Source organism: Gambusia affinis, linkage group LG09 (genome assembly GCF_019740435.1).
Source record: "Gambusia affinis linkage group LG09, SWU_Gaff_1.0, whole genome shotgun sequence".
NCBI classification, from domain to species: domain Eukaryota; kingdom Metazoa; phylum Chordata; class Actinopteri; order Cyprinodontiformes; family Poeciliidae; genus Gambusia; species Gambusia affinis.
The window spans coordinates 14,194,384-14,219,141 of record NC_057876.1 but is presented as its reverse complement, the minus strand read 5'-3'; the positions used below and the strand labels follow the sequence as shown (position 1 = coordinate 14,219,141).

The following is a 24,758-nucleotide window of genomic DNA, read 5'->3' as shown; positions in this document are numbered from 1 at the left end:
GACATGCAGCTGCACTCACAAATGCAGACAGTAACACACACACACACACACACACACACCCGCCTTGACTCTCCCCACACGACATTGCTACCAAGACTACCATACAGTAAAAGACACAACATGGAATATCATCAAGAGCCACACCATTAACAGGAGTGCGTGTGTGTATGTGTGTGTTTATCTTGGGTGTGAATGGATTTTCACACGCTAAGTCATGCAAGCCGGAAAATACTGATCATAAACTTCTAACCAGCATAAAACACCAACAACCCCACAAAGAGCACACAATTACACATTGAAAACACATATTTATGCCCATTTCAATAAAGAAGGCAAGCAAATAACTTGATTTTGAAGCAAGGACCTGTAGGCAGGTACGTAATATACACATACAGAATAAAAACCCATGAGAAGTAGTTACTGTGCTCACTTTTCAACTACACACCAAACAAGTGTCTTATCCTGTCACTTTGGCATTTACCACAGCACCAGTCATTTTATAAGCCAGTCTCACAACTTTGGATGTGGGAGCTTTGTAATTTGTTTAGCTGATTGGTAAAAATATAGCTTGTATAATGTGACAGTTATTGGTTGAAAAAACAGAGCTGTAGTTCTGTTTCTGTTTCTCTTTCACTGCTCAGCTGAGATGGCGAAAGACTTCATCGTCTCTTCTTGAACACAGAAACCTTTTTTGTACACATTGAGAACCAGATAGGAAAAACATGTAAAACTAATACGGTTAGAGAACTGCCAGAGGAAGAACTCATCTGCAAAACATAGAGAAACCACAGGACAGATTGATCTTATTCAAGAAGCCCTCGCAAATTTGAGATTTGCACTTCAAATAGTTCTGTTGAAAAAACTGGATTATCTCTGGATAGACAATGCCGTGCACATGGAAGCAATATTTTGTAAGTAAACACATGTTTCATTAGTAGTACTTTCTTGATTTTGAATTTGAACAGAAATATTGTTTTAAGTACCCCTAGAAAATATTTTTTTCTGAAATAGGTTCAAATCAGAAAATACCTCAAAATGGCATAATTGGGTTTCCATATGTAACTAATAGGCAATTTTATGTCACTGATTATCACATAGCTGCCCCTCTAGCATAACAGTCAACTTAAACCCTTTCTTTATGTGGTTACAGGTATTTATGTGAATAAAGATGGGGTTTAGGTTGCATTAGGTTGCAGTTTTCCATAGCTAATGCAAAACTGATAAGGTTCAGTTTAATAGCTAGAATTTGTAGGAACGTTTGTTCTTTTCAATGTTTTCAGTGTTTTCGTGTAGATACTTCTAGTGAAGACACCTTGTTTACAAGAAAAAAATTTTAGCAATGAGAAATTGATTGTTTTGGAAAATCTTCAGACTGGAAAAGATGAGAGTTTCTACACGTACTCATAAAGCATTATACATGACGAAGAATGATTAGGATTAAACACTTCCCACACATATCAAATCTGAAGTGTACATAATCATAGAAAATGTTGGGAGTACAGCACACTGGTTTTTCTGTACAGCTGATTTACTTGGTCAGACAGACAACTTCAGTCTCATAAACTAGTGTCTGTTTTACAGGTAGGCATTGTAGTGTGTTCTGGAGTTTCTGACATAGTAGATCAGGCTTCCTTGAGAATTCAACGAACATGATCTTGGACAGTGGTGGAACTTCACCCAGTAGTGGGTGCCAATTCGCATCCTCGCCTCGTCTGTCTTAGTTGTTGCATCCTTGGCCAAGACACTTCACCCGCCTGGCTTGGACTTGATAAAGCGCCATTCTAGTCCTGCCTGCTTTGCTCTTTCAAAAGTGAATTTGTTGAATCAAATGCATGCAGTCTGTGACGATAAGTAATCTCAGGTGTTAGAACAACAGTCTGTAGTCAGGACAGATGGTACAAGGTATGTTAGATTTCATACCACTGGGATCTTCTCCAGTGGAACATAACGAGGTTGAAGGGACACAGAAGGAAGAAGGTGGAGGTAATGGTTGTGTCCAACAGTGGATCATCACCAAGATACATAACTAAGATGAAAATAAGAAACCGAAGATGTGACACGGACCCTTTAGATTCAGGGAGCGTGGAAGACTTGTGTGGCTGGGGTGAGGAACAGAGGATGCAGATCTTGCACCTAAAATGAACCTACTGAAGAATGTGTTCAGTACATTGGCTCTGTCTGGACCTCCATCTATCTGAATGTCCATTCACTTGAACCCTGTGAAATATTTTACCCTTGACCACAAAAGTCTAAAATTGTTTTGCTGAAGCTCTCTTTGGAGTTTTCTTATCTTGAGTTTAAGTTATTTCTGCACAATCCTCATTAATTCCCTGTCTTCCTCCCTGATTGCTTGTTTTACTTGTTCACAAGTTCTTTCATTTTACTAATGACCTAAAGTTTGTATTGGGTGAAGTAAATGTTCTGGTGAAGATTGGGCTGTCCACACAAAAGTTTAAACAGCTTGTCACATACTCAGCTATTGGCCTGATGTTATCTTCACATGCTTTGCAAGTACTCTCCAGTCTGTTGCTGCAAACCATCCTTGGAAAGCTTAGATTCATTAAGCATCGCTGCCTGTGTATTCGTTCTCACAGTTCTTTTGGTCACAGTTAGTCGCAGACGAAAGGTTTACACACAGAACAGCGAGAACATGAGCTTCCCTGCCAAGAATCAGTTGGGCATAATGCCTGCACTGATCCCTAACATTTGTATAAAACAAATAGTATGTTTAATTTTCTCTGACGAAGCAGTTGACAAACTGTTAAAATGCTAGAAGTGGAAAAAAATATGGTTGTAGTTAAAAACTTTAGATATTAGCACAAATGCATTGGGTTGTTGTGTCTGTTGCTTAACAACAGGTAAGTCTATTACATCACATGCAGAGTGGGTACCAGCAAGCAATGGTGGAGTTATTTATTAGGTTACGGGGACGAAACCAAAAAAAGTTAACTGTTCCACATCTGGGCTACAAAGACAATATTTCCCAGTAGCATGTTCTGATTACACAATCTGTGGATGACAAGAATGCAATTCATCACTCTCACCTTTACTACTCTTCTTGAAATCTTTGTCTGCAGTTACTGTCCGAATGACGGGCAAATTTTTTTTCGAGTTGAATATATCGTTTGCAGACCCATATTAGCAAAATATGCAACAATACATTCCTAATCCTGTGACTGGATCTCGTCTGAGCTCCAAGCTCATTAGCATTTTTTATTTCCCATTGTCACTCTTTTATCCAATAGCAGCCAGCTTTGGTTGTCATTTAAAATAATTTCTTCGTAATAAGTCACTTGTCACCAACCAAACTAAATATAGAAATTGATCCAAAGAGAATAATTTAAATAAGTGGTTCTCTGGAAGCTGTCTAGATGTGATTCATTCAATGTTTTGATTACTTAAGCAATATGGACCTATGACTCCGGTGACTTGATTTAAGAGATATAGCTTTACAAATCAATTCATCACAAATCATTTGTAGAACACTCAACCTTTCAGTTAAAATCAAGGAGAACAGTTATGAACAGGGCGGTCAATTACATAGCAAGCATTTTACACGTCTTTTTGATAGTTTGAACAAAAGAAAAGAATAGAATAGATCTAAATGCAAAGCTTACAGCAGGCCAGGAGACTGAGCCAACAGCAGGAACCCATGGGATCTAAGCAGTGATGAGGGATGGCAACCAGAAACCCAGAGAGTCATATGGGTGTGCACAGCAACCCTCAGATACATGGCCATACAAATACACAAACTGGAAGAGTTGAAGCACACAAACCAAGGCCTCACGAGTACCTGCACTTGTCTGAAATTAGAGCGGACACCTGAAAAATGTCTTGGTTTCAGTACATATTGAGCGTATGCTCCTGCTAGTAATCATTCATCTTTTCTTATCTGTATGTCTCCTCTAATCTTTCTCCTTGGATTTCTTTCTACATCTGTGCCCCTCTTCTTCGCCCCTCACGTTTTATGTCTCGATCACAACAGACATTGCCACAACCTGCTGCTATCCAGAGGTCCACTGCTCAGACCAATTTACTAGTCTCACTCCGGAGTCCTGTCATGTACCATAATTTAGCTCTCTCCAGAATGAGTTGCTTCCCATCTCACTGTCACATCCAATTTTTCACTATCATTCAACTCATTCAGGTCATTTGTCAGAAAAAAAAATAAAAAAATCATTTCTGGCTAAGTGCGCAGAGGTGTCATCAGAATCTTCTTTTAGTCTTCATTGTTTCATGACCCCAAGCACATCAAATTTAACTCTAAATGACAGAAGGGGAAAGGCAGGTGGGATTACACAGGTTGAACTGAGAGAGAGCAGGAGAAGCCAAAAAAGTTTGTATTGGTGAGGGGGAAGATTGAAAAAGAAAAGAGGAAGAATGAGAAAAAAAAATGAAGCAAAAGGCAAAGTGGGAGAGAAAAGAAGAGGCCAAAATCATCCGTACAGCGTTTTTTTCTGTTGCTTCAACAGGACAAAAGGTTACAGCATGACGGGGTAGGTGTCAGGTGATGTGTGACAAGTCCAAATTAAAGATGACATAATGGTGGGGGCCTGGATGGGGACCAAACTGGGGCTTGACTTAGAGCGAGGGTGGGGGCAGGCCATGACAACGAAGTCGAGATGGGCCACGCTAGGCTGGGCTGGGCTGCGACTGGGCAGCAGGGGGCTACCCTGCAGGCTCCTCCATATGGAACGCGTTAGCCTAGCAATTGCTAATGAAATGCAGGCTGACGTCAGGCAGGCACCCACCCATTGTTTTGCTGTTTAATTTGTTGTAATATCTGTCTTATAAATAAGGATGTTGCCAGAACAGACAGAATAAGGAGTTGTGAGTGTATAAGGGTGGGCATTAGGAGACGAAGCCTTAAGTCAAGGCCATTGCAATCACTGTGTAAGTCACGCAAAGCTGGGGGTTTGAGCATAATTGCCAACACGAAAAAAGCAAGAGGCCTAATATCTAAGTTGTTGTAAGTCGCATTTACAATATACCTTTCTGTTGAATGTTATGAAGAAACAATTCTGTTTCTGAAACTCCATTGAGCAATAATGCTCGCAGCTGCTTGCTTGTTCATTGTATTGTTATTTATGTCTCTGTTGATTATTTGCAGTACCTTTTGCTCATTTACTTCTTTCCCAACAGAGAAATCTTCCAAAAATAGCCAAAAAGCTGCACTTTTAAGAATGCTTTGGCTATTCCAAAGAGCTTTTCAGTAATTGATCACCACCTGGAAGTCTGGCAGAAGTTATTTAGCTCAAAAGAAAGGGAAATGAAGTGAAACAAGGTAGGTGTAAAAGTAAAATAACAAGAGGAAAACAAAATACATGAACAAATCTGGACGGAAGAACTGGGAAAAAAGATGAATAAAGAAAGGAGAAGAGCTATGGAAAAGTCCAAGCAGTGCTCCTCTCTTTCGTTCTTCTTTTTCTCTCTTTTTCACTGACATGTCAATTCTGTGGTGCTTTATTGGCATGAGTAATGATGGGAGGTGTTGCCAGGGTAATTACATAGCACATTAAAGGGTTTCATAAACATTACAGTTCCTCCTCTGCTCGGTGGCAAGGCTAAAGGGGCAGGAAGAGGGAAAAAAAAGTGAATGGGAGAACCGGACACAGCGAGAGGGCGCAGAAGCAACACCAAGTGGAGCAGAAAGGAAGATGGAAGAGGAGAGGGCAGTCAGTAGAGAGGAGGAGGAGAAGGAGGAGGAGGTGAAAAGGCAGGAGTGTGGAAGAGATGAACAGAGGGGATGACAGTAGTGAAAGCTACCATGCGCATGGATTCCATTGCGGAGCACTTGAACATGAAACAAGAAGAAAAAAAAAAAAACAAACATGCCAGACCAGCGTCCAACACAAACCACAGCTGCAATTCACATCACAGTCCATTGAACGTGACAGGATAACAGTCTCACATACACACAAAACACAAAACCTAACTGGGTAGACACCCCTGTTGACAAAGCCTCTGCATATACCCAGGCAGCAACCATTCACGCTGGAGCCACAAATCCCACACTCAGCTGTACACAGTCTGTCACTGAGGGTCATGACACACACTCAACCAAACACACACAACCACAAGGACCATAATTAAACAAACATCCATCCACTTGCCGAACATTGCATATTTATGTACAACCTCATTGGTCAAAAGCAATTAACTTATACACACTCTCAGAGCTCCACAAATGGTTCCCACCAATCAGTGTCAAGCAGCATGCAGCGTCATGCCTGCTTTTAATCTACATCATGCAGGTTTAGCTGTGTTTGCGCCATAGTGTTGTTGCATCTGTCTTCAGTTTTGTACAGCTAAATGTCAAATATATTACTCAGACTGTCCCTGTTGTTTATGAAATTCATGTCTGTGTCTGCTTTAACTCTGCAGGGATGTTCTTGAATAGTTGGCTCTGGTCACAAGGTCCTGTCATGAGTTCTTGAAGAGAATAATTTATGAACCAGGTGCACAAAGATGGTGCCTTCCAAGGTTGATGTCTTTATGATTTTAGCATACCGCTTCATCGATGCAAAATGTCCAGGCTTCCAACAAACAAGTCCTGCCAGATGGCCCAGAGGCAAGGATGAGACAGTGTTGCCGCTGGATTTAATGTATTATTGGATGTTTTCTAAGCATTGGTTTATATGAAAGGAGCAGATGTTTGGTATTATTGAGCATTTTATTAGACCTCACCCACAACAGTGACAATAAGTGGCTTAAATCACAAAATAAATAACAGTTTTGAAATGTTTGCTGCTAAAAAGGCAGGTGTAGATTGAGGGGATCAACTGTGTAGGCATTATCTTCTCCAATTGACCAAAGTTTGGCACAAGTGAGATTGCTTGAATAATTACCCTGACTTGTTTCCAAAGCTGCATCAAATCCTCTAACCTAAAAGTGTCAAAGTAAAGTTATTCCAGTGCTTTAGTTGGGCTATGTATAGAGACAACAGCTGCAACGGATTCCAGGATGAAGCCGAGCAAACGTTCATATTTGCTGGATTAATCTTGCAAAGGGAGAGAGAAGGGAGCAGGCTGTGCACCACCAACATTGTCGCTAATAAAAACAATATTTTGCTTTTCTATTCATCTCAGCCGAGGCTCACTGTTGCTCTCTGCTAATTAATTCCTGGTCTCACTTGACTGCAGCTGTCGATTCTCTCATCTTGCAGACGCGAACAAGTGGCAAACAGGTTCTTATTTCAAAGCCAAGCACACTGTACACATTCCTTAACTTTGCATGGGCCCCTCTGTCATCAAAGGGCCTTTATTAAGTGTCTCATACATTTACACATTGGGAAACAGTTTAAACTTGGCCCATGATTAACGGAGTGTGGATATCTATTCCAGATACCAATGTTAGGCTGACATCTCAACATCTGATGAGAAGTTTAGGGCCCATGTCTGCAGGTATTAATCAAAGCCACAAGATTCATTTTCCCTCCACAGATCTTGCATATCCACAGGCCAACCCGCCCATTCAAGCATAAACGGCTCACGCCTCATACACAAACCTAATTGGACACAATCAACTGCACTTGACACATCTGAAAGCTCCAAATCTGAACAGTGTGTTCCCGGGATGATGGATTGCATTCAGACTGTTTAAAGTTTTCAGCATTTGAAACACAGAGTTAACAGCAGGGGTGTATTGTTATCTGTTGGCCAGCTTGTGTATGGAAAAAAAATCCAAGCCAAGCTGTTTCTGCACTTGACATCTTACGCACACCTCCACACTTGCATGCACAACTGCATTAACGAATCAACAACTGGCCCGCAGTTCAGAACACTCCGGGCTCTGCATTAGGTTGTACTCCAGTCACCCAGAACAGAGAGTCACGCATGGTGACCTTTGGGTCAGGCCATGATGCCCTCATTTAATGAGAGTGCTGTTTGGGGATTTGTTGAGCTCTAATAGAGAAAGAGTGCGAACACGCAGTGCACCCTGGGTCTTTGTCTGGGTGCTGACGATATTGACAAGAACTGATCGATGTTAATTGCTAAACAGAATGGTAATATTGACCCAGCTTCCAGGATGAAGAAGGCTGCAGGCTAAGTCAAACAGAAAGAAGTACGAAGAAAGAGAAAAAGAGAACCCAGCAAAGGCCTACGAGAGATGCTAACTGCTACAGACACACACGGGTCTCTTTCACTTCAATGACTCTAGCAAGAAACACAAAGGCATGATGTCTGTCACTGCCAAGATAGATCTACACACTAGGGGCATATGCTAAATAATCTACAGTATCCTGTCACTTTATGTGAGGTCACAAGGTAAGACAATTTATGATTTAATTGTGTGGCAAAGTTAGGGTACTTGAAAGAAAGGCTGTGTTGGGAGAAATGGAAATGAGTAGATCAGTGAATGCAAGGAGGTTTGTGCCTGGTATGTGTGGGTGTGTGCCTTATTGCTGAGGATCAATAGGGAAGAGCTGCAGAGCAAAAGACATGAGCAATCGATATGCTCAATCTGAACGGGTGTGAGTGTGGGAGGGGGCAGATCTGGAAAGAAAGACAGATTAACAAGACAAAAGAGCAGACAGAAAATAAATGAAAGAGAGGGAGATGTGTTGGCAAAAACAGAGAGAACAAGAGGCATTGATAGTTTTATATAGGTTAGAAGCAAATCTGCATTTAAAAAGGAAAGCATCTAGAAGTACCTTAATGTAATTAGGTGATGTTCATTTTGTTCACTCTATTTTGTACCTTTCTAGTCTGTCATGTGGTTTCCACTATAGTCTACACCGGCAGCAGGTCATATAGAGGTTTGTTGATTTAGGGGTAAAAATCTGTCAGATTTTATAAAAGTAAATTGGGATTAGAACAACACTGATTGGGTACTTCTGTTGCTCAGTTATGTTGCTAGTCATAACATAACTAGCAATTCAGCCAATCACATGGCAGCAACTTAATGCATTCAATTATCTACAAGTGTTGAAGATAATTTTCTGAAGTTCAAACTGATGTGGCATGGTTATTCTATTAACATTTCAGTCTGGGGGTGGTATAATGGTGCAATGGCAATTTTCTTGGGTGAGCCTTAACACCACAACCTACCTCAGTGCTGCTGCTGCTGCTGTCTGTGTCAACTGCTTTGCGACTACTAGTAGCGACTTTCAACAGCAGAATGTACCATGTCACAAGAATCAAACCCTTTCAGACTGGCGTATGGACATTGTGAGTTCTCAGTACTCCAATGGCTTCCACAATCACCAAAAATCAATCCAAAAGGCCACCTTTGGGATGTGGTGGAACAGAAGATCTGCATTATGCATGGACACCCTGTAAAATCAGCATCAAATCTCATTCTGCAATGAGGGGGGGATGGAGAGTTGTCCAGTCCAATCTTAGCAATGTGTATGTTCTAAGACGTCTAGTGATGCATAGAAAGTAGAAAATGGGGTGCACTACAAAATAACGGGGAGGGGAGAGGCACATAGAGCAATATCATTGCACAATCAAGTGACTATGCTAACTTCAGTTGTTATTAAAAAATGCTGTAGATAAAATCATGACTTAAAAGGAATGCTCCTCCATTATGATGTTTACTGATGTGCATTTCCACCAGGTGTTTGGCAACTGCTGCCACCACTAGTCTAATGGAGCTGAGTGGGAAAGGTGGAAACCGCTGCTCCAGGGAGGAACTTTGTGAAAAAAGGCGGCGCTTTGTGAGAGCAAGCATTTAGGCACCCCCCGAATGGCTGCCAAGGGGCAGTCAAGGTTTCTTCAATTATGCAAGAAAGAGTCAATGTAACATACAAAGTGGCAATGTGTGGGTATTAATAGGTGAAGGTGTGCGTGTGTAAATGTTCATCATCACTAAACACAGTTTTTTGGGTTTTTTTTAGAAACAATAAACAATCCACATATTTCTAGCAGTTTTGCAACTAAAGAGTTTCCAGTGAATATTGGTCAAACCAATGCCATAAACCAGTGTGATGAACCTTTTCATCTTAGGAATACCAGACAGGCCCATACCTCATCACCAGAATGCGGTTCAAAACCCTCTCCACAACATTTACACTCATGTCCCTTTGCAGCATTGTGGTGAGCAGACAGAGAGAAAACAGCACTCGGACACAGGTGCAACGATGAAGAAAGCCAGTAGTATGAAAGAAGGCCAATGCCTTGTCTATAATGCATGACTGGAAAGGCTTTCAACCACAGCACCCCTACCCAGAGCCCTGCTCAACTTTGTCCAGTTGCAGAAGTCTCTCTCTCTCTCTCTCTCTCTCTCTCTCTTTCTCTCTCTCTCTCTCTCTCTTTCTGCGTTTGTGTTATGGTTGTGCGATTTGACTGAAAATACATTGTTAAAAAGCCTTGACTTGGTACTGATACAGCTGTCGCTAATACAGGGGGACAACATCCTCCCACCTCTATCATTCACACTCACTCACAACGCAAACACATAGGGAAATAATAGAGAGCAAAAGTGTGTGAGTGTGTGCGTGTGTGAATGAAAGGTATGGCAGGAGTGCTGTGTTGGCTTGGCTGACCGTCTGCGGTTGTGTGGCGGTGAGAGGGAGTTTTGGGAGCGCAGAGCGGGCGTTGCTGCCGAAATCCCTGAGAAATGTTCGTTTTGGATCGGTGTCCGTGCTTACATACCGCCCTCCCGACTGTCTTTCATTCTCCTTTTCATTTTATCCTCTTAAGGTTTAACTTAAAAGTTATGAAACGGGGAGTCAAAATACATCACTTGAAGGGTGTGTGGGTGTGTGTTCGTGCGTGCGTGAGTCTGTGTGAGAGAGAGAGAAAGAAAGAGAGGAGAGAAAGGGGGGCGCACTGCCTCTGCACTTTCCATTTTCAGTCCTGATTCCGGGGCCAAACCGAGGGTGCGAGGGCGAGGTTATCTTTAGAGGAGATAACCAAGAACTTCGCTAGGTTTCATTGCAAATGTTCACCTGACTGAACATCTTTTTTATTTTTTTTCCGGGAAACATTTCCATAGCTTCTCTGTGGCTGAATTCACTCCAGAATCGATTTATACCGAAACACAATTTGATTGTTTTTGTTTGTTTGTTTTGTTTTGTTTTCTCGGGCCGTGAATTACTCTCAGAGCCATGACATCATCCTCATTGTTTCCAGTGCATTTTGCTTGTTTGAGAAATCACCTCGAGCACACAGACACAGAAGTAAAGCAAAATCTTAAAGTTCGTTTGCATCTAAATGGTGAATCTTTCTCTCCTTTATTAGCAGATGCGTTTCGTGCTGAGGCCAACTCTTCTTAAAACTGATATTTTTGCATTGGAAGTTTGGTCAGCATCGCATAGCGACCAACTAATCCCATTTTGATCCAATAAGTGTGCGCTTGTGTGCATGTGAGTGAGAGAGAAGGAGAGATAGAGAGGGAGAAGGGAGGGAGGAGAGGCGGGAAGGAGGGAGGATTGATCAGCGTCTGTTAAAATCTTGTTCTGGTTTTTCTTGGAGTGAGGTCTGTGCCTGCCGACGCGCCTCTCCTGTGCAGCCCCCCTTCAAGAAGAGCTATTAAAAAAAACAGAGAGGGAGAGAAAGGAAAGAAACCTTTTTATTTTTGAAAAGAAGAAGGATCTGCATAATACCAGTGAAGTGGATAAAAGCGCACGGCTGGATTCTTTTTGCGTTCTCTCGCGTTTTTCCCCTCTGGTGTCTGAATGAAACAGGGAGGCAGAGACATGGGAGAGCAGCGGAGTGTAAGGTTTTGCTCTGTTCTGGGGGTGTCGGTCTGTCAGCATGACTGAGTAAACACCTTCTGCCTTTAACTTTTATTCTTCACAAGCTGGTGAGTTTCACTCCACCGCTTCTTTTTGCAGCCCAGAGTTCCCTTTTCTCTTGGAACGCTGCAGAGACTTTGGTGTTTCGCCCCCCCAACACACTGTCAGGGAAACTGCCCTAAACTTTTCTGCGTTTTTTTTTTTTTAGATAAATAAATAAGAATATCGTATTGCACCCCTCTTCAAACATTTTGAAGGTGATGTCATCGTGCTGTGTTTTGGCAGGTATTGTGTTGAGAGGGCGCAGAGGGGACTGCTGCAGCCAAGTGGTAACCAGCGGCTGAGTAGAGCTGCGGGGGTTGGGGGGGAAGAGTCCGGAAAAATCAGGTGCAAAGTGCGGCATGTCATTTCCTCGCCGTGTCGCGGGTGGCTGACTCTGCCACCCAGTCGCAGCTGCTCCCATCATCTCCAGTCACCTCCTTCCTCCATCATCTTTCTTTCCCTTCTATTACCCCCCCTAATTCAGGACTGCCCATATTCTTCCATCTGAGCTGGACCGCTCCGGGACCTTATCAACGTCTCCCTGGAACAGCGTTTGCGGGTGTTACCTGAGCTCCAGACCCGCTGCGTGGAGGCGCAGAGATGACCGAGATCGCGTTGAATTATCCTGCGCCCGCAGAGCCCCATCATCCAGGTCGCAGTTTGCTCCAGCCGCCAGCCCAGGAAACCCGCCTGCAAGAGCTCCAGAACCCGCACAGCTTGGATTAAACCTGCCTCTACTCCCGTCTGTGGATCTCAGCGAGTTCGGTTTTTCCGCTTTTTTTTTTTTTTTTGCTTTTTTTTTTCCCCTGTAGCGCCGAAAACTTTTACGCACTGGATTACGCATCTGCTTCTGGGGGTCAGCTAGGTCGATCGGTGCAGGCAATTTGTAGCACGTGAACGCGCTTTCACCTGTTCCGCTTTCTGTCGGGAACGCGCAGCCCATTTGCTGCCCCCGCCCATCTGTCCCACCACCGGTCAGGACGGCTGTTAAAGGTTGCCCGGCGGTCATCACTCACGCCGTCTCGTCTGTGCCATCCACACCGGGAGGACCGGAGCACGCCGCTGCCGCCGATGCCAACAAGAGTGACAACTGACTCTTTGACTCTGGACAGCATCCATCAGGTTCACAGTGTGAAGGGAGAATCTCCGGACTGTCGGACTGGCTCAGACCGAGCGAGGAGACCGTCTCTGGGCCAAGTTCCATAGTGGAGGGGGGAAGCAATGTGGTCCCTTCTTTCCACGTTGACCGTCTTGTAAGTCACATTTCATCTATTTTCTTTGCTCGGATTCCATTGCTCTGGTTAAAAGTCTTGGGAGGGTCAGGGCAACAGATGAAGATGATGAAGATGAGGGCTGTAATGTCTAAGGGGTTACATTACTCCACAGAAGACATAGGAGTGCAAGGGTCTGTTTTGATTGGCTGACAGTTCAGGGCCATTGGGTCAGAGTCAGGGCCTTGTTGCTCATAAAACCTGCCATAAACATCTTCATCACCATCTGCCCTCACTTTGGGGATGGCCAAGCTCACAATGGATCAATTTTCCTTTTTGTTCAACAGGTGTGCTTTCCCCCCGGTTTGGAATATTTTAAAAGTTATATTAAAAAAAAACAAAAACAAAAAAAAAAAAAAACACTGGCTTTATTTGTGGGACAGCTAAATTATAGAGCCAAGAGCAAATATATGGAAGGAGGATGCAGAACCAGGGAGAGTGCGGAGGGGTGCACATTTGAGATGTTCCTTCTCAAAAGTCAGGGGGTTTATTTTTCTTCCTTTGTGTCGGCTGTTCGTCTCCCAGATGGCAGTCATCTTTAGATACTTCTCATTCCTTACACAACCTGGACAGGGTGTGTGCTGCTGTTTGTGTCTCCGTGCCTTCCTCTCACCTAACTGGCTACATCTGTCTTCTTTTCTTGCCCATACAATTTCTTTTTTTTTTTTTTTTTCCACTGATACCTTCTAAGATTAAAAGAAGTATAAATTAATAACTGATGAATGACGGTGCCCCTGGCGGCATCCGAAGAGACACTCTCTGTGTTTAGTCTGCTGCTCTCCCAATCATCTTTTTATTAATTTCCATCTCACTTACCGGTATTACCACAGCCACTTTTCATCCTCCAGATGCTGTTTTGATCACAAGTTTTAAGTTTGGTTTGAACAACCTGTTAATTTCTGTGACTTGCTCAAACTTCTGCTGCGTCATCAGCCTGGAGTGCTACTCATTTCCCCACAGGTCTAAGCAAAACTCTAAAACGGGGTCTGCTTGCAGCACATTTGAAACTTTTGAACTTTGCCGAAGCCCACTGCTCCAACTTTGGCGTACCACGTAAACCACTGCTACACACGGCTGAAACCGCCACTCTGTGCCGAGTCCCACAGGTCAACCACTCTTCTCCACGCTAGTGCCCAGTCTACAGTGCTGAGGCCTACTCTCCTAACCGCAGCCTCCATATGGTTGATCTGCTGGGATGTAGGTTTATGATGTCAGATGGCTGCTTGTTTTGGCAGTGGGCCCGGGCACATTGGGCTTTCCCTCTTTCTCCCCTACCTCTTTCTGTCCTTATTCCTCTTGAATTTTTTACTCTGCACTCTCTTATTTTCTCATTTTTCTCATCCCTCCCCCCACTGCCGGCTGATCCCATCTCTCTCTTTCCTCTCTCCTTCTCCTTCTCTCTGTAGCTGGCATAATATGGAGTGTCTGTGGTTTTTGTGGGAGCGGGGGAATCCAGTGCAGAGGCACTTTTCCTACAGCGTCCTCGGCAGTGGTGCAGCCGTGGTGTTTTAACAGCTGAGAGTCCTCACAATGCACAGGCGCTCTGGTTTTTTCGGCTGCACAGGCAAAAAGTGAGGGCCAATGCTCCGCTGCATTTCCCAGGATGTCTGCGTCTATTAGGACGACCTGGAGTGAGCCAACAACACCGGCTATGGAGTCTTATGAGACAGAAGAGAGAAAAATAGAGGGAATCAAGATGGCTATGATGGTATATTTGTACGAGGCAGGACACAGAGACATGTTACGCAACACTAAGCACATGTTGAACCCCTTCCACTTCCACTATTTGCCCTTTTGTCTTCTCGTCTCGCCTTGCACTTTGCGGTTTCACCTCCGCCGTTAATTTGCTTGGTTTTCTCCTCTTTGCTTTGAGATGTGTAACCTCTGTGTTTTTTGACCCCGTCTCCCCAGCTTCACGTTAGTACATCTGCCTGTTCTTTCAGATGTTATCTCCACTCTCCCATCAGCCCTTTTCAGCTTCATCTCTCCTCTATTTACGCTCACATTATCTTCCACAGCCCTTCTCTCAGCCTGGGCCGCTGCGTACCTCTTGGCCTACCTTTCCTCTTCTCTTTGCTATCTGCCTCTCTCAGCATGTCTTTGCTTAGGCCCAGCTGTCAGCTGTCTGCCCCTCCTGTATACACATATTCACCCTGCACACATCTGCACATCTGTGCGCGTACCCATGACAGTGTGGAGGAGTCACCCTTGCTAACCCTAAACATAAAGAAAGATTGGAGGCAGGGGGGATGATAGGAGAAAGGTAGAGCGGAGAGAAATGACGGAGAGGGAGAGATAAACTCGGCGAGCAACAGGGAGGACTGCGAGCCAGAGAGAAAGAGAGAGAAGAAGCATGCAGAGAGATAGCAAAAGATGAGGTGGGGAAAGACAAAATTCATAGAATTGCTTTTCAGCCCACACACTCAGTTTTGAACTCCATCAAGTGTTCAGCCACTAATTCAGAGCTGCTCAAGGACTGCCAAAGAAGATTTTGCAACACAATCACTCCCTTACAAAAGCTGTAAATAACATGCGATACATTCAAGGTCAAGGTCTGCATGTCAATTAGGCAAGAAAGTGAGAAGAATTTAATTATAAGCATAACCAGCTGTTTCTCCTGTAATAATTAAAAAAACTTTTAACTAGTTGGATAACTAATGGGCTTCAGGTAGACAAAACAAAAAATTTTCGCACCATGCCACCATAAATCATTTTTCCACGTCTTAGCTCTTGTTCGCACATATTCCAAGCATCTCCAAATGTAACCACAATCCACCGCTCCCGAAAGCCACATCACAGCTGAATGAACACCTGTAGTCCAGCACAGCTGTCTACATACACAAGCAGCCAAATGAGCCAACCCGTTTCCTTAGATGTCCGAACCAAAAACGTGTTCTACTCGTCTCGGCATGTTTGCCATGTCGTTGTTGGTCCAGTCGGGTCATTTGCAGGCCAGATTTTTGGAAGGGCAAAAGTCACAGATGGGTCAGAAAGTGGGCTCGGACAGGAGGCTGGTAGCGTTACCGTAAACACTGCTGTGGGTGTTGTCTGTCTTTCGATTCCTGGACATCTGCCGGTCCGTATGTCAAGTCGTCGTGCCAGTCTCACGCCCAGGAGTGTGAGTAATCACCCGAGAAGGAAATGAGATGTTGAACAGAGAGAACAGAGGAAGAAAGAAATGGAAATGATGGTGTAATGCCCTAATCTTCCAAGATTTTACATTTCTTAACTCACTGTTTCTACTTTTTCCAGATGTATCCAGATGTTACTGGTGATGTGCAATCCATTGCAGGTGAGAGACAGCATGCATCACAAAGGAGCGATTGTGTAGCGTGAAAGACGTTTTGTATATTGATTTTATGCATAGTTCTTCAAACATCTTCACAATCCTCTGCCAAACTGCGGATGTGCTTGTGGGTGTTCCAGCAGGTACTTGGCGTGGATGGAGTCAACTTCAGTGTGCATGTGGAGAACCAGACGCAGGTGCGAGACACCATGAGTCGGAGACACCACAGAGTCTACCAGCTCTACAGCCGTACGAGCGGCAAGCACGTCCAGGTGTTGGGACGCAGGATCAGTGCCAAGGGAGAAGATGGAGACAAATATGGTAAGACACAAGCACAAACGTACAATGAAAAGCAGAGTAGTAGTACTTCACTACTTCACTACTAAATGTGCTCTTGTCCTATTTGCACATGCAGACTGCCTTGCAAAGTATTCACACCTTTTGAAGATTTTGCTATGTTGAAACCTACTTTTTTTTTTTTTTTTACACATTTTTACTGACAGAACACCACCAAGTAAAAATCAGTTTTGATGTAAAAACAAGTGGACTTGCCGTTTCCTTTTCTTTTCCTCATCCTGAGGTCCATAGTAGAACAATGAACAAACAGCAACATAAAGACAGACAGGCTACATATAATTTTAAAGCAGAGTTACAAATATAAAACAATGTTATCACATTTAAGCGACTCACAGAACACTGTTGAGTCCATCATTCAAAACCGGAAGCTAAACGCAAGACAACCTTCGAACAAAAAACTTGTTGGAGGCTGTAGGAGACTTTAGATAGACAAGGGTAGAGATTGAATCTCCCACAATAGCCAGAGCTGGTTCAGATTAAAGCATATGTCAGATTAGTCCAGTCATACTAAAGGCTTGGAAATTGCAGTAGAACCTATTTATGTAACATATGCAATCTATCTTGCAAAAATATCACTCTTCAGATGTGCAAGCTGGCAGAGACATTCCCCAAAAGATTTGATATTAAATAAAAGGTGATTTTACAAAGTATCGACTCAAGAAAGAGGGTGAATGCACATGTATGCCACACATAATTCAGATTTATATTACCAAATTTTAATTTTCCTGATACTTTCCAAACATGCACTACTTTGTGTTAATCTGCCACATAAAATCTCATAAAAATACATTGAGGGTTTGGTTTGTAATGTGACAAAAAGTGAAAAAGTTCAAGGGCTGTGCACACTTTAGTGAGTCACTGTAAGAAGAACAAAGACTTAAAAGTTGACCAGACCCACGCATCATTGGAGATGCACATAAAAGCACACATACAGGCCTTCCGCGGCTTTGACAAAGGGGCAGTGAAGCTTGTCTTGGGAGCACAAAGACCACATTGACTGGCTGCAGACTCAGTGATTCACAAGAGAGAAGACACAGAGAGAAAAGGTGTCACGAAAGAAAAAAAGTCTGAGATAAAGGAGGAAGCCTAGCATCGATGCTCAGATAGAGCATCGGACCGAGTGTTAGAAACTCATCTCTTTCATTGATCCAGCCATTGATTTTTCATCCTTCCTGTTGTCTCCTCTGGATTTTAAACAGCAGGCTTCTTTTCCCTCCCTCCATCTATCGTCTGACACTTTCTCCGTCCATCCCCCAACATCCTTCATCCCTCCTGCTAGATGTGTAATCATGGCTAAACCATTCTTAAACAGCAGAGAATCAATTAAGCCTTTCCATAAAGCTTCGTAATTCTGTATGTTGGCACATCCTTTCTATTAGTTCCGGGTCAGATATTTGTCCGTTTAGCCCCAGGCGCAACACATTCAGAGATGCACCTGTTTTTATATGAACATTTAAATTATGACATGACTAAAAACCAACCAACAATTAGACCAGTAATTTCTGCGTCCGAGCTACAGGCACAGAGAATAAATCTGAAAAAAGGTATATGACAGTACAAAGATGAAGAGTAAGAGCAGAAGGGAGATGAGAAGACAGTTGGGGGAAGAGACATGGGGGTGGGGGGGGGGGGGCAAGAGGGAGGGAGGTATTGATTTCTGCTGACCCCTTTGTTGACTAAGGTCATGTAGGAAGCATTTTAGGATTTATTTTTAAACAGGCACAAACACTCTCTAAAGGTGTGTAGTCAGGGAAGCAGCAGCCTGCTGCCTGGAAGGTTGAACACACATTGTGCACCTGCACACAAAAACACAAAGGGCACCGGAGCACACGCACACGCCTTAAAACAACAGGATCTCAGACTGAGTGTTCTTCGGCTCCCCTTGGCTGCCTTTTTTCCCGGCTGTTATCTTTTTATTTTTCTCAAGGCTCATGTGCAGTCAGAGTTCTCACATCCGTATGTGTGATCAACCTGCTCTAATAGCCATCTGTCCTGCCAGAGACGTTCACATCTGCCTGAGATTTATTGTACAGGTAACAGGAGCTGTGAATCTCCTTACTGTGACCCAGAGAAAATGCTTTGACTGGTTTAAATTTAATGTTAGCCGATTAAAACTCATCTTTTGTCCAGGCTATTGACGCCATGTGAGATGTTGAACGTATTGTTATTTATTCTGTTATCTTTTATTATTCTTAATTCTTTTACTCACATGGCTGCTTTATGTATTTTTGATCGTTGTTGGTATTTTATTCTGGGTTTGTTTTTCTGTACAGCACTTTGGTATACTGTGGTTTTCAAAGTGCTTTATGAATAAAATTGGATTGGATCATTTGACTGTCTTTACATGAAGACAAAATTTATATTTCAGCGAGATTTTACGAGATAGAGCAGTGCAAAGTAGCATATATTTGTAAATAAAAGCATAAAGGATTTTCATAAGTTTTGCAAATTAATATTTATAAAGGGACATGCCAGTTGAAATCAGGGGTACTGGTAAGTGCTGGACGTCAGAAGTCACCTAAACCATTTACAGAGTTCACCTGAATGTATGTTAAAATCACAGTCCAGATAATGAGAGCATTAATCAGAAAAGCCCATGAGGTCCATAGTGACTCTTGAGAATCTGCAGAGATCCACAGCTCAGGTGAGAAAATCTGTTGTTAGGACAACTATTAGTTGTGAACTCCACCAATCTGGTCCTTATGGATTAATGGCAAGAAGAAAGCCATTGTTGAAAGGCCATTAGAAGTCCTAATTAATGTTTTTCATTTTAAGAGGATACAGCAAACACACCGAAGGGGGTACTCTGGCCAGATGAACCCATGATAAAGATTTGACCTATGTGGAAAACCTAATCGGTGGCGGAAAATTAACACTACATGTCACCCTTAACACACCATTCCAGTCTGCGGTTGTAATGAGACAAATGTTCCAGTTATAAGACTCTGTTTTAGGGTGTGAACCTTTTTTAACTTTGGATGTCAGTTAAGTTCAGATTTTTGCTATTGTGATAGATGACAGGAAGCCCTGAACAAAAGGAGATCAAAAGTTTTGGATTTCTCATATTTGTCAGATAAAATGAACAAACTTTGGAAATCTATAACTTATTAACAAAGGGGTTCATGCAGTATTTTTCCCCACACACATTCATCTCTAATGTTTGTCTGTTTCTCTGTTTGTCCCTTAATAAGCCCAGCTTGTAGTGGAGGCAGACACCTTTGGTAGCCAGGTGAGAATCCGAGGCAAAGAAACCAACTTCTACCTTTGCATGAATCGACGCGGGAAGCTGGTGGGAAAGGTGAGGAGTTTTCTTATTCAGATGTGTTCATAAAACAATGTCTCCAAACTTCCTCACAGGTCTCACTTTATGCCATTGTGTATATACCTGTGGTTTTTCTGCTCTTTCTCAGAAGGCCAGTAACCGAAGTGCTGACTGCGTCTTTGTGGAAAAGGTCCTGGAAAACCATTACACAGCTCTGATGTCTGCGCGCTACACGGGCTGGTATGTCGGCTTCACAAAAAGAGGGCGTCCTCGCCGGGGACCCCACACGCTCCCCAACCAGCAGGACGTACACTTTATGAAACGCTTTCCGCCAGGGGAACAGCCTGACCTCACCACACCCTTCCGCTTTACTACCATCAGCAAGCGGGTCAAAAGGGTCCGCACCACTGGGACACGCTAGTAGTGGCTGACGCTAGCACCCACAGTTTTGAGGAGCACAAGCCTCACCCTGAGCCTCCAAATGGCTAACCCAGTCATCTCTTCTGTTGCACTCGACTGATCGTCTATCCCTTTGATGGGGCAAATATTGACCAGAAACCCAATGAATCATTAATGGGGTTCAGCTTTAAGAATCCTAAATCAACACTCATAGCACCTGGTTAGTCACAATTTCGCTAACCTTTTGTTCCCTTGGACCGACTGGACTGTATCTCCAGTAACGCTGGAAACTCAGAAAGAGTGACAGAGAGCCTTAAGGTCAGTTGAAGTCCAAGGCACAACAAAGGCCTTGAATCCAGAACCACATAAACCACATCCCAACCATAATCTTGTCTGGAGTCCAGGTGGACTATGTCAAGCGTGGGATTGTAACTGGACCATACAGAGAAAGATTAGCTGGGGAAAGTCTAGCTGAACAAGACAATGAGTGCTTAGCCTATGACAAAGGGAAAATTGGAACATGAAAATGTTCTAAAGGATACAGAGATAGTGATCCGCACAGATCCAGAGGACATTTAATGAACTGTTGACATGTGGCACACTTATCTGTTTCACTACTAAACTGGTGGGAACCTGTGGGACTGTTGGGCGAAAAGCAGGAAATAAAGGATGAATGAAGAAATATTAGAGTGAATGACACTGAATATATGCATGTTCTTGAGAGGCTGACGAGGAAACGTGTATTGCATGAGTGCTTGGAGATAAAAAATCACAAGAGGTTCTGGAAATGGACCGTGCTGTCCCAGGACATCTCGATGCAGGGACCGAAGCTTTAAGAACTGGAACGTACTTAATAAACCAAGCTGCACCAAATTCTGCCAACAACTCACTGCAGACCAAACCAACTGCAACCAAAGAGAACTGGAGACTTTCTTTATGATTCCTCCTCTTTCTTTGCTTTCCCCCCCGAGGACACTACATCCACAGCTTTAAGGTGCAGAAGGTGATGAGTGCTTGGCTAAGCCCAGTGGGGAGTGTGCCTTCTCTAATAGCATCGCTATAGAAACGACCCAGGGGATGATGCTCCTGTGAGATACCGTGGATACAGAGTGCTGCTACCAGGACATTCAGTGGGATATCCAAAGTCTCATGCATACACACAAGGGAAGAAAAATTAAAGGGAACAATTTATTGAAAGTATAAATATATATATTATATATTAAAGAAAGACAGAAACGTAAATAAGCAATCTTACTATGATGGTTACTATAATTATTACGATAAAATTATTTCATTTATTTATTTCAGCTCTGTGTGCAGCAGTCTTTCTTGACTCAGTAAACCTTTCAGAAACATTTCAAATGTCTCCCAGTTTCTTTCAAGCAGCTTTATCACTTTATCTTTTCATGCCAACACAAATAATTTGCAAGCATTTTTTTTAAACCAAGTTGCCATCCATCGTCTAGCTTCATTTATTAATTTATTGTTGGTGTGGTCGCTTTTCTAGTTTTGTTTTTTTTTTAAGGAAGGGGCAAGGGGGCGAGGTGACGTTGACCCAAACAATTCTTCCTCTTCTAGCCTCCCAGTCATAACTTCTAAAATTAAACATATAAAATGGCACAAAAAAAAAATGGTTGTGTAATGCAAAATATAGTAAACATCATTCATTTTTACCATTCTTGTTGGTTTAAATTCTCTCATCGTGGGCTTCATGGTATATTTTGAGGTTTTTGTGATGTATTTGACTTGTTTTTTTCCCAGGTTGTAAAAATGATGAAATTTTAGTGATTTTTAAAAACAAGAGTTGCACCCAGGCTCAATTGAACTTACATATCCAATCTAAAATATGGTTAAATGTCTAATATGCTTTTTGTAGCCTCAACTTTGGCTGGCTGATTGCCCTCTTATGGTTGAGGGAAGGCCCGTTCAAGAAGCCTAAGGTCTTCCTACTCTATCCATTCCAAAATCATAATATTCTGGAATTGTGAAGTGTTTAGGTTCATCGTCTGGACAGCTGTGTCCAGTTTTCCAAGCAGTTGAACTCAAACATTGCCCCGAGTTTCGATGAAGTTGCTTGGGCCATTCAAAACAACCCAGGAACCACCAGGGCTATAATGAAATTTAATGTCCTGAAACTCAAGTTGACTGTCCACAGAGAGTTCTACATCATCATAGACTTTGAGCGGGTCTGCCAAGAAAGAAGTACTTGCTCCAAATTCAAAACAATCAAATATGACTGAAATCAACAGCTGCCCACATAGTTACAGTGAATTGCCTTCTGGAGAAAAGTTGAAAATCGAGCTGTTTGGTCATGATGATGACACTGTATGTTTAGAGGAATCAATGCAAGGCTTCCAACCCCCAACAACAATGTAGCCAGTGTCAAGCATGGTGGTGGTAGTATCATGGAAATCATCTGTTTCCCTTCTGTGGGTACTTGTGCGTGACATGAAGCAGGTTGAGTAACTAAAAACGATCACCACCAAATTCATCAACATCACCTCCGATCGACAGCTAAACAGCTGAAAATTAGACACAACTTTGTGTTCCAGTAGGACAATGATACCAAACAACACAACTCGTCACAGAATGGATTATGCATGTTCGCATTAATCTTCTGGAATTGGACTTGAACACATTTATGGACTGTTTTTAAAAGCCGGGTCATCTGCCATTTCCTATAAGATGAATGGTCAAATATTCGGCCAGAATTATCCCAAGACCTTTGCCAAGGGACCCAAATGTTATTGGGGTAAATGTATATATTTGAGCTTGTGTGAAAGAAAAAAATCAGTATAAACATTTAAATATATATATAAGGCTATACATTGTATTGAATAATGTAAAATATATATTAGCACTATTTAAATGTATAAATCAAATCCCAGTAGAAATAGGACATTTATGTCAATGAGGGCATGTGAACATCTGACTACAAGTATATAAATTTTCTACAGTCCACCCAATAATATATTGATCTTGATTTTCTCTGTTTCAATTAGATCCATGTGATAAAGGTAGTGAATCTATGAGGAGAACCACATTATGGTGGTTATGGCAGTAAGTCTTATATACCCTGATTTTTCTACTTCGTTCCTGCTAATGAGAATCACTGCACAATAGATTCATGAAAGTTCTTAATGCCAGTAGTAGACAAAACCCAAGAAGCAGGAATATTCTTTTTTTCTTGAAAAGGAGCACTTTTGAGAAATTTGACAGCGACCATGTCCTTAAAGCTGCCTTTAAATGGAAATTAAGTCCAAACGGCTGAAAGCTACAGCATAAGATATGGTTTCTGCCAGTAAGCACAGCAGCTAGGACTTTTAATGCTGTTGAAAATATTATGCCAACATTTATCAAACTCTCAGAGCAGCCAGAGTTTGCCAAAATTCACCTTTATTTATCAAAAAAGAAGACCATGAAGAGTAGTGGAAGTTTTCTAGCCGTTTTCTTCCCTCTCATCTCTCCTGCTCTTGTCCTCCATCCCTTCCTTCCTGATCTTAGCAGGAGGTCACAGAGGAGATGTCACTGCCAAATGACCCAATCACTTCGGCAGACACAAACAGCTGACTCAGGGGGAAAAAAGGTTGCACCAGAGGATTCCTATTGCAAGGCAACAGGAATCTTGCACCGAAGGGGGGGTTGGTATAAGGAGGAGACAGTGAGGTGGAAGAGAAAATGGGTGTGGAATAAAGAAGAGCGAGTAAAGGAGTAAAGAAGGGGGGGACCGGGGGGAGGTGTTGCTGGTGTAAGTTGTTCATTTCTGGAACGTTGCTTCAGTTCCACTCGGGAATGATGGAAATATTCCGCGTAGCCAAACCCAGAGTGGAAGGTGTATGGTAATCATGTCGGGGAAGGAATGCCAAATATGTGCGTGAGAACGGAGCTGTGACCTGAGAGCTGCAGGAATTATGGGCCAAAATCCCACAGACCCAGAGGAAGCACACACACCCATATCCAACACATACACACATCATATATTAACAGTGCTCCACCAAGTGCAAATGTGTCCCACATAACTTGTACTCTGAATCTTAAACATTCAGTTATACTGACCGAAGCGGAGCAGTAGAGACCATCCCCTCACAGCAGGCCACTTCTTTAGACTGGAGAAGACACGTTGAACGAGTGGGCTAACGTATTGTGAAAGAAGAAAAGCTAAAGCACATGCAGACGGCCATAAAATGTACCGCATTTCAAATATATCTCTCAAACTGACAGCATTTACAAGATGTGGTATGTGATCCTCTGTAACAGGTTGTTTAGAGTCCAAACTTGGCCACCCAACTGTCAGAGTTAAAGCCTTAAAAACAGGTTGTGCTCTAGCAGGAAAATGAGTAAATACTCCCATCTGGTGGTAAAAGTCAGAAAATATTCTTTTACGTGGAAAAAAAACAAAACATTTGCCGTAGGATTTGCAAACGCACACAAACGATTCCCATTCATTCGTGAGTCTAA

General features: G+C 42.8%; 1 protein-coding gene across 7 annotated transcripts in view; it reads left to right on the top strand.

Annotated features, from left to right (window-relative positions):
• The window catches only part of fgf18a (fibroblast growth factor 18a), a 35,320-nt gene extending 13,665 nt beyond the window's left edge, over positions 1 to 21,655 (top strand). For 3 of the 7 annotated variants that reach the window (XM_044126233.1, XM_044126234.1, XM_044126232.1), the window contains 4 exons: positions 16,249 to 16,288; positions 16,423 to 16,603; positions 19,831 to 19,937; positions 20,050 to 21,620. In XM_044126233.1, the coding sequence (XP_043982168.1) occupies positions 16,259 to 16,288; positions 16,423 to 16,603; positions 19,831 to 19,937; positions 20,050 to 20,322 (591 nt within the window). In that variant the 5' untranslated portion in view covers positions 16,249 to 16,258 and the 3' untranslated portion in view covers positions 20,323 to 21,620. Of the gene's footprint in view, positions 1 to 11,440; positions 12,979 to 16,248; positions 16,289 to 16,422; positions 16,604 to 19,830; positions 19,938 to 20,049 lie in introns of those variants that run through there. The other 4 variants (XM_044126236.1, XM_044126235.1, XM_044126231.1 and 1 more) reach the window with 3 other exon arrangements.
• Positions 21,656 to 24,758: the final 3,103 nt, after the last annotated feature.